The sequence below is a fragment of the Xiphias gladius genome, chromosome 15 (genome assembly GCF_016859285.1).
Source record: "Xiphias gladius isolate SHS-SW01 ecotype Sanya breed wild chromosome 15, ASM1685928v1, whole genome shotgun sequence".
NCBI classification, from domain to species: Eukaryota; Metazoa; Chordata; class Actinopteri; order Istiophoriformes; family Xiphiidae; genus Xiphias; species Xiphias gladius.
The window spans coordinates 24,419,866-24,432,045 of NC_053414.1; the positions used below are offsets into that span (position 1 = coordinate 24,419,866).

The 12,180-nt window shown below is 39.1% G+C and overlaps 1 protein-coding gene across 2 annotated transcripts; it reads right to left on the minus strand.

Annotated features, from left to right (window-relative positions):
• Window positions 1–1,882: 1,882 nt before the first annotated feature.
• pcyt2 (phosphate cytidylyltransferase 2, ethanolamine) lies at window positions 1,883–11,473 on the minus strand. Of its 2 annotated transcripts, none has more exons than XM_040145932.1 (12): window positions 11,349–11,473; window positions 8,318–8,406; window positions 7,551–7,712; window positions 7,237–7,388; window positions 7,106–7,147; window positions 6,826–6,964; window positions 6,636–6,718; window positions 6,244–6,321; window positions 5,654–5,719; window positions 4,514–4,579; window positions 3,442–3,530; window positions 1,883–3,312 (listed from the first exon to the last, which is right to left on the minus strand). In XM_040145932.1, exons 1-12 carry the CDS (start codon window positions 11,471–11,473, stop codon window positions 3,195–3,197), a joined length of 1,209 nt encoding a protein of 402 aa, XP_040001866.1. In that variant the 3' UTR covers window positions 1,883–3,194. The 2 variants fall into 2 exon arrangements, with proteins under 2 accessions (XP_040001866.1, XP_040001867.1); XM_040145933.1 differs by lacking the exon at window positions 11,349–11,473 and adding an exon at window positions 9,223–9,451 and having other exon boundaries at window positions 3,195–3,312.
• Window positions 11,474–12,180: the final 707 nt, after the last annotated feature.

Below are 12,180 nucleotides of genomic sequence, written 5' to 3' on the forward strand. Positions count from 1 at the left end.
TGCTTCGATGTTGGACTGGCGGTGGGGAAAAGTAACTGAGTACATTTACTTCAATTACTATACAATTTTCACTTACTTGTACTAAATCCATGATGAGTAACTTTAGACTTCCACTCCGCTACATTTCAAAGTGACGTGTTGTCCTTTTTCTTTTCTTTTTTTTTAACCCCACTACATTTATTTAACAGCTAGAGTTTCTACTTAGTTTTCAGGTCAAGATCTTGTATAGGAAATAACATGTGACGAGCTTATAAAATACAGTCAGTTTTCAAGCATTAAACCAGCTTGTTCCTCCATTAAAACAAAGAGAGCGATTTAAAATCACTGAAGCCCAAAGAGGGAAAAGTATCCAATATGTCAAACTGTAAAGAAAAGTCCATAACACTAATACAAATGTATGCACCAGAACTTTGTGTTTTCCTATTTCCTCTCCCATTAATCATCTTATAAACCCCTCAGATTTATCTTGGGGACATTTTATTGCAGAGTGAGTACTTCTACTTTGGACACTTCAAGTACATTTTGCTGACAATACCTCTGTACTTTCACAAAAGTACGATTTTGAACGCAGGACTTTTACTTGTAATGAAAAGCTTCTATCAAAGAAAATAAGTTCCAGTCATGTCCATGGTGGACATGAGTTGTCAGTTATTCAGCCTATGTGTAGGGGTTTTTGTAACAGTCATAGTAGTAATCATCATTATGGCTTGTGATCCTATTTCTGTAAACAAACTGAAAGTTAAAATAAAATTCCATATCACATTGGAAATACTCTTTCTTTTACAATTAAAAACTTTAGACAGATATTTTGTTCTTCTGAATTTAAAATTGTACTCACCAACACAACACTTTTCTTATCTCAGCCCTTCAAATTTTGTCTCTGTATACATTAATCTTTTTTTTCTAGTTCCTGTATTCTTTTTTACTAAGTATTCTCTTAAAAAAATGAGTTTGTTGCTCAGCCTTCATATAAGAGGAATTTTTTTGTCTAACTTGTTACTTTTATTGTTTCTGTTTGTCTTGTCTTTATGCGGTTTTCTCGCTCTTTATCATCACAGTATGGGACAGCAGGAAACCTGCGTCAGGCCCATAGCCGGCAATGTTTCTCTTTAAGCTGCTGTTTTTCTGGTAAGTAAATAAATGAATTAAATGGAAAAAAGAAAAGAAAATTAAAATGTATTTATTTCTTTTGTTTTATTTGAAGTTTTTTTTTTTAGGCTTGGAGAGGTGAAAGAATTTGAACATTGTAGAAAAGTTTTTTTTAAAAAGTAGTAAAATGAACAATTATATAGAACAGCTTTTCCCCCTGGTGACCCTCTGAGACCGCTTTGGGGCTTCCAACCACTGCATTATGTTAGCACTAACCAGACTGCTATTTAAATTTCATTATTAGTCATTTCAGCAAATGGATCTCCTCTGGGCCCCCGAGAGACCCTGTGTAAAATAAATGTTTATCTTCCCTATTTAATCCCCTGAAAATCAGAGAATTAAAAAAAAGAAAAAAATGGCAAAAAAAAACAACTAACAGCTTAGACCAAATGTATGTGGAGAGTTTGATCTTGACGTTTCAGTTGGCACAGTGGCACCTAACATGAAAAAGACTATGTCTGTTATGTCCCTCAGACAAGTGACGGGACCCTTCCTGCCGTGGCTCCTCCGGGCCACTCGGGTTGATGGATTAAAGGCCTTTTGTGTTCGTAATGAGGTGACGGTTTGCAGTTTTTGTTCAAATCTGAGATCAGTGTGAATGGGACAGGAGCAATCGGATTTAGGAGTTTCTAAGTGGCTGTGGCCTCATTTCACTGACTCAGTGAACCGTGGCTTTGTGCTGATCCAACAAAGATCTCTGTCATCAGGCTGCAGTAAAACACACATCAGGTGATACTTTGCCATATTACCGGTTTATTTAATAAAGGGAAATTTACACATTGCAACATAATAATTGAAAGATTGTGAAAATTTCCACTGTATAATATTCAGAAACTTATTTATTTTTCAGGCTGCCACCATCCCACCTTCCAACCAACAGACACAATTTAAAAACACGCTGTCTCGCACCATTAACAATTCACTTCCAAGTAATATGCCCCATATAATGACAGGAAAAGCAACAGACAGTAACCTTTAACAGTTTGACAGTGAAACTGGGTCCCAAGTCTTTAAATTCATGGATTGTCTCGTAAAAAAAAAAGGAGTAGAGGACATTCTATTTTTCTCAAACACATCTCTTGAACGTAGACTGGAGAAAGTAGGACTCAACAACTTTACCCACAGTTGTAGGGACACTTCAGTAGTTCAGACTTTTTGATACGATTCACAGCCCTCAGATTAGTCGTAGCTTTAGGAATGAGGCACTACTGTCATTTACAGCGCAAACACTAACTCACTAATCTCGCTCAACTCTCTCTCTCTCTCTCTGTCTTTCTCACTCACTCACCTAAACTCAACTCAACTCACACTCACACTCGGTTCGAATTCAGGTAGTTAACATTAGAAGACTACTTCACAGATCATTTAACGTAGAAATTATGTTTTTTTTAGGTTCAACAAAAACACAGAAATTAAAATAAATCTACATTTTCTAAGTGTATTAAACATATTCAACCTGACTGATGACACTCCTAAGACTGATCATTAAAAACTAATTTGGTTTAAAAAAATCTAAAAACAAAGTTGAAAATGACATTAAAATTTTGTCAATAATTTATGGATAATTACATACTTAACATAACACTTTAACATCTATACAGGGACAGATAGTGTGTGAATTCATGGATACAACATACTACATGACAGAAGATAAAAATCACAAATTTCTCTGTGGAGGACTAAGAAGTGTAAAGGGATTTTGCCGTTTTAAAAAAAAAAAAAAATCACAGTATGTGTTAAATGTTTGGATTCTTTGTGTCCTGTCAAGGCAGATCTAATCTAATCCCATTTAGGCTGGCGTAGTCTGTATACAAGAAAACAGAGAAGCTAACCCAGCAGTGTGCAGGACACACTGCCTCACCTAATGTGAAAAGCAGGAGTCTGCACCCAGTGGACTGGCCCCCGGATTATTTTCACCCATAGCCAGGCCAAGTTTAGAACAACATGGACCATCTGTCTGGGTCACCTTAGTCCACCCTCTTACGGTTGAGTGTACCAAGAGTAAATCAGACACGGAACCAGTTGGACCCAGGTCTGAGGTCTCACTAGTGAGCAGTCTGGGCTTCAGCTTCATTCTGCTCCTGCTGCTCTCTTTTCTTCATCGCCTCGATCACCGCCATCTCCTTGGCCTCCTTCTTCTGGTTCCTGGCTTCAAACTGCAGCCTGCGAACAAGGAACAAGACATCAATAAAGATGGCATATAGACATAAAGACTGATCTATCCTGAGAGAATTAAAATGTAGATGAAGATAAAAAGGAAGTGCAAATTAAATAAGAAGGGGGGTCGCTGACCTGTTTTCAATGATCCTCTGGACGATGTCATCTGTGGTGAGATTGTTCCCACTATCGATGGTCCTGAATATCCCCCTTTTCTTAGGCTCCTGAAGGCAGAATACACAGCTGGTTATTTCAAACCAAACAAGGCCACATTTCCCCTGTCCTCCCCTGTGAATGAGGAGGTCCACCCTTGGACAGATTAGAGCAATGTTAAAAAAACAGAATGGAGCAATAACACATATCATCCCTTACAGTTTTGTTAGATTTGAACCAATAATTAGGACTGATACTGGGAGTATCAGTGACCAGTCCAGGAGTAGTCACAGCCCAAACTATATATCATCATTTATGTTATATCTGATTTCCTTACATAAAAAAGGAATTGTATTGCAGCCCTGAAAACACGTTTTTGATGACATCTAGCTCCTGTTCCCCCCAAGTCTGAATGCACTTCATTTAAGTGGATTTTGACAAGAGAATTTGCCAAATGAAAGTCATCTCAAATTCATTCATAATGATTTGTCTGTTTGAGTAGGCTACAGAGATACAACTCGAAGCAGTTTGTTAAGCAAGGGATAACGTGCGACAAGGTATCTCAGTATACGATGATAAAAAAGGACCAGGTGGAGGCGTCACAGAGTGACCTGAGTGGCAGAGTTTAGTGCTCCGAGCAGCGGACAAAAACGTCCCACATAAGGTCATTTTGAAGACAAACCTGATCACTAAACCATTGAAGAGTTATAAAAGACAAAGCTGCATTAATAGTGTAACTTGTGTGTTCATGGCCTAAACTCGATGAATGTTTTGAAAAATTAATCGATTGTCACTTTTTCACAAAATTAAATCAATATTTGTTAACATTGTGTTTCTGACAGCATTCTTGTTAAATAATATTGAGAGTCCCATATTGTGATATTTGTATGCTTGCTGTATGACCAAGAACTGCCTCAGTTTTAGTCAAACATGGGGCCAACGCCATATTTTGACCTTAAAATAACCTCAAATATAAACACATGTAACATATGAATACAGTACAATCATGGGTGTTGCTGCACTTCGATCAGAGACAATAGGACCCTGTACTCACGGCGTAGGGATCGGACTCATCCTTGTCTGGAAACACCTCTGTCTTGCCATGACACACCAGATCCACCTGCACAGTTATACAAACACACCTGCTTAAACCAGAGAGACGTAAACTGCATTCTTCCTGTAAGTGCATGCCTGTATATCTACATGTAATTTCACTGTGGAGTCACTGCCTGTCACTGAGGAGTCCTATACTGGCAGATCTACGGGCAGATTGTTATTACTTTGCATATAAACTGCTATTACTGGTGTCAGTCTTGGCTAGGTGAACTTGTTATTAACTTCATCTTTTTTATTTATAGTCACAAATTATTTATCTAGATGAGTGAAGGGACACAATGCAACACTTTTTTTTTACTGACTTTCCTGAGACTTTTCAAACTGTGGATCACAATTTGAGGAAAAATACTGTGATACCGTTTTGTTAACTACCCACAGTCTGTATGACAGATCTCACCGATCAGCCAAAACATTGAAACCAGTAACTAGTTTTAATGTTGTGAAAGATCGCTGTAAATTGATGGCCTTTTGTCTGATATTTAAACTGTCCACAAGGGGGCGCCACTGTGTTCAGTATTGGGGCCCTTTTTGTAATACATACATGAATTGCCTATGGGTGAATCTTTCATATGCAGCAACCACACAGTGATCTGTCGTCCTGCCCTACACTCTCAAAGACATTTGGTAATATCTAATCTGATTTTTAATCCAACTCACCCAAAACTTTATCAGTAAATCCCAATTATTTCTAAATCTATAGTGATGCACCACTCAAAAATCGAATACTGACAAATGTTTAGCCAATATAATACCAAGCTATAGTAACTTTTGATGCCACCCCAAAGGAAATACTCTACTTTAAACACTGTTTTACCCACACTTGGAGGTGGTATTCAGTTTCTTATAAGGACTGAAATCGGCAAATGCAACTGTTTTACTGTATAGTTCTTGTTATATGTTGCGAAATGGTGTGTTTAGACTGGTTCTATGTTTGCTGATGTAACATTATTATGCTGACATTTTGTCCAGAACTATTGCAAAACAGTTGTTGATCTCAACACACTATCCTGGATAAATAAAGCTATAAATACATCAAATGCTATAAAAACAGACTTAAATCCATACAAAGGCAACTCACCTTAAAGTGATCTAGCAGGTCTTTGCCCACTGCATAGGGTGCTCCAATCACCACCTCTGACACATACTATAGACAGACAGGATGATAGTAAAAAACAAAAAAACAAAACAAAAACCCAAGCAACAACAACAGCTTCATAAAGTTGATTTTGCTAATGATTAAACTTTTTATGCCAGTACCTCATCAGTCTGTGCATTTCTGTTTTTAAATGTCAAAGTTTAACTAAAGAGCATCATTAAAATACAGGAGAGCGCAAAGGTGAAAGTGTTTATACTGCTCACTGGTTAAATTCTGGCAAATTCTGTCATCAAGCACTGAACAAAACTGATTGCAGAGTAAAGTAATTTTAGAAGTTGTTTTAGGACTGTGTAACATGTTTGGTTTGTGTAACATTCTCATATGTTGTTTTAACTTCAACCGAACACACACAGTGCAGATGGGGGCACAGAGACTCATTGTTCTAGACTGATAACCGACCAGCAGGAATGAGGGGAAAAGAGCCAAGTTCAGCCTGTGGTGCTGTGAGCGTGTGGGGCAGAAATACATCCTGCTGTGCTGAACATATTTTCAGTCTGTGTGCGAGAACTCACTCGACAGGCCAAGACACTCAGCGTTCTCTCGTGGATGTTCATGATTGGATAGTTCTTCCCCTTGTACCGATTCACTTCCTGAAGAGAGTGAAGAGCTCAGTTACAACTTTTTCATTTTTACCTTTTTGATATGGAGCCAACACACTTGAATCAAAAGGACAGAACACAGTAAGTTTAATATTGGCATAGGCTTACATTCCTATAACTCTGCAGACAGTTTAGAGGGCTTTCTTCCCTCTCTAACCATAAAGTCTGGGCTGCTAGTGTGTTAACTTGTTCCAAATGTTTCTCTTGAAAACTGTTGACACAGCAGGGAGCGGTGACTTTCTCATCCTTTTAAGAGGGTGTTTCTTGAAATGTAAGTGTGAGTGCATGTGTGTAATTAGGCGTACCTGATCGAAGTGCAGACCTACGATGACATAGGGCCTATCTGCCTGCTTATAGACCATCTCTAGGAAGTCAACATGGCCGATGTCTGCGAGGAGTTTGCGGTCAAAGCAACAACTACAACATACATAGGAGAAAAGTTCTTTCCCAGATGTTCATAACTAAATTCTGGTTCTCTCTACGTGCTAAGGATACGGAAGAGGTCAAATGCTCCAGCCACATAGATGATGGTGTCTCCAGGCTGCGGCTCCTTTCCTGAGGCGAACTGGATGATCTTCTGGGACGTCTGGAGGAACTGAGACACTCCCGTCCATGGACTGTGGCCTTTAGGACCCTTGAACACAATAACATATACAGTACTGAATCACACTGACCCATTCCTACCACTGGGGCAAATTGGCAAAGGCTGTGTATTATAATTGTGACAATTTATTTACATGAAAGGGTTATAGTAACATAAAAACATGGCATATACCTTTCCAAAATTGTCTGTATGCTGCTGGTAATCTGGGTTATCCTGCAGAAATTATTAGAGAGGAACAGATTAGATCAACAGCAAAACAAACAACTTCTGTCCATACAGCAAATACAGACATACAAACTCACCATGTTGCTGTGATGGGCTTTGGTCATGAGAAGCATACGTCCCACCAGGTCAGTGGTGGAGACACCCTGTGTGCGTCTACATTCCCGGTAACGGCCTGCGCGCTTCACCTCTTCATATGTGTCTTTGCCGTCTACCGTTAGTGTGATGTCATCTGGTAAGCAAAGACGTTAGTCCAATATTGACAACATAATCTCACGGCATCTGGAAGCTTGATCACATCTCTAAGGAGGGACTCTTGGACAGTAAGCATACGTGACACTAAGTGTGTTACGACATGAAACAGGATTCAAAGAGCAGATTTCAACTGACTCACCACCATGGACGCAGAAGTCACAGTTGTACTTGTCCAGAGTCTCCAGGGTGGTGACATAAGGTGCTCCTTCTACTATCTCATCCACCCACTTGATTGCTCGCACCATCTTGTAGCGTTCTTCCTGAGTGAAGACTGGAGGACCCTTGTGCTTGGAAATCTCCGCTTTGAGAAGGGGCCAGGGAATGAACTGCTTATTACTGGTAGATCACTAACATTTGTATAGTCAGTAATGAATAATGTATGTGGTGGTCTTCACTTTACTTAATATCACATTTTACGCTGTTATTCTACAAATATGCAGGTCATCTGGCGTAAAATAGTGTAAAAATTACTTTATTTCAAGGAAAAATAAAAAATAAAAATCCTTAAGACTGCAGAAATATAAACATTTGTAGCTCTCATTTGTATTTTACACTGTATTATAAAAAGGTAATCTTGGATATGTGAACATTTACATTTGATTGCTGTTCAGCCTCTTACCAGTAATCACTCATGCTGTTTGAGTAGCTTACAAGTAACAGTGGAAAAATGTTATCCATGTAAGCTACGTTTTTGTCTGCAGTAACCAAAGAGTAATTTCTCTGTGGGCCACAACTGTACCACGACTTGTATTGATTTTGATTAGAAATAAACAATAACTGGACTTGACTGCGGAGTACTACACCAGTCAGTCAGAACTGAGTATTCAATCAGTGTAATATCAGTTAATCCAAAAAAGTTTCACATGAATATCTGTATCTGAATGTACACGTGTATAGCAGTTTTACCATCTGTATGTACTCCAGCTATGAGGTAATCTCCCATGGCTTTGGCCTGTCGTAGCTGGTTGGAGTGACCATAGTGCACCATGTCATAACTGTGGAGACAGAAAAATCTAAATCAAGCAGTTTATATCCCAAAACACAGACAGATAGCCCTTTCAATGTTGTGAGTGAAAATGATAAAGGTTAGCGGGAGAAAGGTAATGCTCAAAGACACTACGTGTTCAGTGCGTCAATGTTTATTTGCGTTCTGCCGTTCAGTAACTTCTCCAGTCAATGTTTGGTGTGGGCTTGGCTTTTTAAAAAGTAAGCAAATGTGAGTTCTCCTAGCGTGTAACAACATTTTCAAACTCTTAACCAAAAGGACTGACAGTCATATCCACTGATATTTGTTTTTAATCTGAGTCCTACTCTACTGAGATGTTGCTCATTTGATGAAAATGTGCTTTTGTTCAGCACCCTGCAGTTATAAAACACTCATTCCTGAGGACTGTGCAGTCCAACCACAAACTCTGAGAGCTGCTGGTGAGCCCAGGGTATACAAAAAACTCTTTTAAATAATTTGTTAGCAAGAGTGGGCTCACATTACTCATTTATATTTGTACTCATTTATATTTGTGCTAATTTAAGAGATCTCAAATGACTACATATTAGATACGTTACATGAACTGTGTATGAAACCTCATTCTGATTCCCCAAGTGAAACTATTACTCATTTGTAGGTAAGAGTTTTTGAAGACCTGACCTTTAAGCCTTTACTACACCATTCTGTCAACACTTCTGCATCTGCAAATTATTTGCAACAGATCTGATTGCTTTAAAAAAAAAGACCCTCTGTCACTTTACTTCCAGTGGCCAGACTTCTCCTCTATAATGACATTAGCACAAGCTGCTAGTTTGAATTTGCTTACCAGTAATCCTCCAACCTGCCTCACCTCACTTGGTCAGGATCAGTTAGAAAATTTGCTCCAAGTTTTAAATCTGTCTTCTTGAGAGTGATATCCTTGCAGATCAGTGGTTGCCCTATGATAAGTTTGCACGACTGGGCTACAACTTTGACAGTTTTAGTACTCCAAGAGAGAAAAAGTAAATACTGTAAGGTGGTGCCTAATTTTACAAGTGTACTGTGTGATTATTTGTCCGTAGATATTTTACAACTGTCAATCAACTAAATGACATTTCATATGAAACTAGATGCAGTCACAAAATATCTTTTACAGTTTTGAGAGTTCACAAATGTAAACATACTGTATATTTGTAAAATTAGTTAATAGAGCAATCAATCAATCAATAGACACTGTATTTGGAGGCACCATCAGCAGTCTTGTTACAGAAAGCAGTAACTGATGTGATGCATGACAGTGTCTAGTTCCACCGGCTCAGTTTACATTTTTCAGTATTTTTTTTCTAAATACTTTTTGCAGATACCCTGGCTGTGTGTCCTAGACCACAATGGCTCCCCTAAACCCAATAATGTAACTCAATAAGATGGTAAAGACTGCTGCGTATTAATTTGGGTTTTTTTACACTGTAGTGCTGCAAAAAGATTAGTCTTACATTTCATCTCTCCTCTTCTTCCAACATGCTCCCCTTTCTCTACCTTGTGTTGTATACATCATTGGTCATTATATATATATATGCTGTGTTGTTAAATCTCCCCTTTTTCCCCCCAAAAGGAGGAAGCCCTGCCCACCACACCAACATGCTGCTTTTACATCAGACTGAACACCATGTTCACTATGTTAGTTATTTATAACCACCACATGAGACAGGCCATGTCAAACTAGCTATCAATATCCCGGCTACTTTGTTGTGCAGCGACTGAGTCCAGGAAAGAATTTATGCATTGCAAAATAGAAGTCAGTTGTCTCTTCAGCTGCACCAAAACATGTGATGATCATGGTCTTTCCCTCATGGTAAAACTGTGTGACAGCAGAGTTTAAAATAACGACAAAAAGATATGCCTTTCTGACCCATTGGTTGAGGTGAGTTGGTCACAGCCAACTCTCAGATGCTAATGTCAGCATGGCAGACAGTGTGAATAAATGCCCTTGAGTAATCTCCAGATAATTTTAAAGTACTCACCGTTACCAAACCCACCAGGCATCATAGTATAAACAGTGCCAATGGTTTACACAACACAACATTGCCAGACTTGGAGAAATTAATGACAGGACTTAAATTGAGAGGGCAGCGTAAGGGATATGGTGGACATACAGCAGACGTGGTTTGGACATCTCAACTATTTTCACATGGATGCATGCAAAAGCTGTCGGACATTTCCTCTGAGACTGCTGTAGGAAATCTGAGCACTTTTAAATCAGCATCTGTAACATCTGTGCAGGAAAACAACGCCTTTACGTTCTTCCTATCTTATAAATAATCATACTTTCTGTTCTGTCAGGTTATAGTTTCATACACACCCGAAGATTTTTTTTTTTTTTTTTAAAGTCATTCAGCACCACAGAATTACTTAGAGGTTACTGACAGAAGGGACCTTGTCCCTAATTTACCCAATGGCACTGTGCCATAAAATCTGATAAGTAACTACAGTATACGAGAGCAGCCGTTGTAGTAGAAGAACACTATGCACTTTCTGAGTTTAAGTGTTTAGGAACTGAGACTTATCACTCAAACACAAAGTAACATTAACAAACATAGTAACGTTTCTAACCGGGCTGCCTTCACAAGCCCTGAAGTATTTGGGTTGGGCTGCTAACACAGATACTAAATGAGAAGAGCTTTTTGCACGAAACAATAACTAAAAGTGTGTTAATTTCAGACAGAGTAACTTTAGCTGTAAACAACGCTGTAGTTAAGGTCGGTATGGATGACGAAATCGTTAAACTCTTGTTGCTAGGTTACAAAACTGCTAATGTAAGTAGCTAGCTAGCATTAGCATGTTAACCCACCAATGGTTCCTGATACCGCCACTGCACATGTGACCGCGTACATAGGACAACAAACTGTGAGAAAGAGTTTAATAAACCAGCACCTTCAGTCAGTCAGTCAGTCATTGGAGGGCACGGACACTCACCAGCCGTCACACCACAACCGGACGACGCGCTTCCTCTTCGCCGGGCTGCACACTGAGCCACCCGGTTTACTGCAGCCGGCGTCATCCCGCTGGTCGTCGGTGGCGTGGTGACCGTTTTTGATCATTTCGACGACTTCAGGAAAATAGCTTAGTGGTAGTACAAATAAAAAAAGAGAGACAAAATAAGTTTAAAAGTATTTAACTTGGTCAGCTCCGTGTCTTCCGCGGAGGTTATTAGAAGGGACGTCTTTTCGATGGTTTCAGACAGACTGACAGTGAGCCGGCCAACGCCTCCAGCACTACGTCATATCGAACGAATCCTCTCACGCTGACTTGTTGATTGCATAATCACTCGTGTCACGTGATCCGCCACAACCTATAAACAACCTGATAGCAACAGTGGAATGCAACCAAGCGCTTCATTCAGGTTCGGTGTTTAAGAGGTACTTCTACAATACCCCACTACATCTCAGAGACAAACACTGTCACTTGAACTGATGGACAACTCTGGTTAACACTTATTTTGCAGATCAAGACTTTACAAACAAAATATATGATCGGTTTAAAAGATGTGTTGCAATGTTATAGATTTAGTGCCCAGCAATATATAAAGTAGTTAAAATTAGCTCAGCCTCAACCAGCTATAATATTAAAATGCTGCAGTAATAACAATCCAGTAATATATAACAATATACTGTAACTGACAGGGGACATCCTGCTGCACACACATCACACTGTGGCACTGCTACATTGACTTAGGATCTGAATACTTCTTCCATCACTGATAAATACACCTAGAAAGTTGAGTTTCACAAGCCTTACTCAAAAGTCA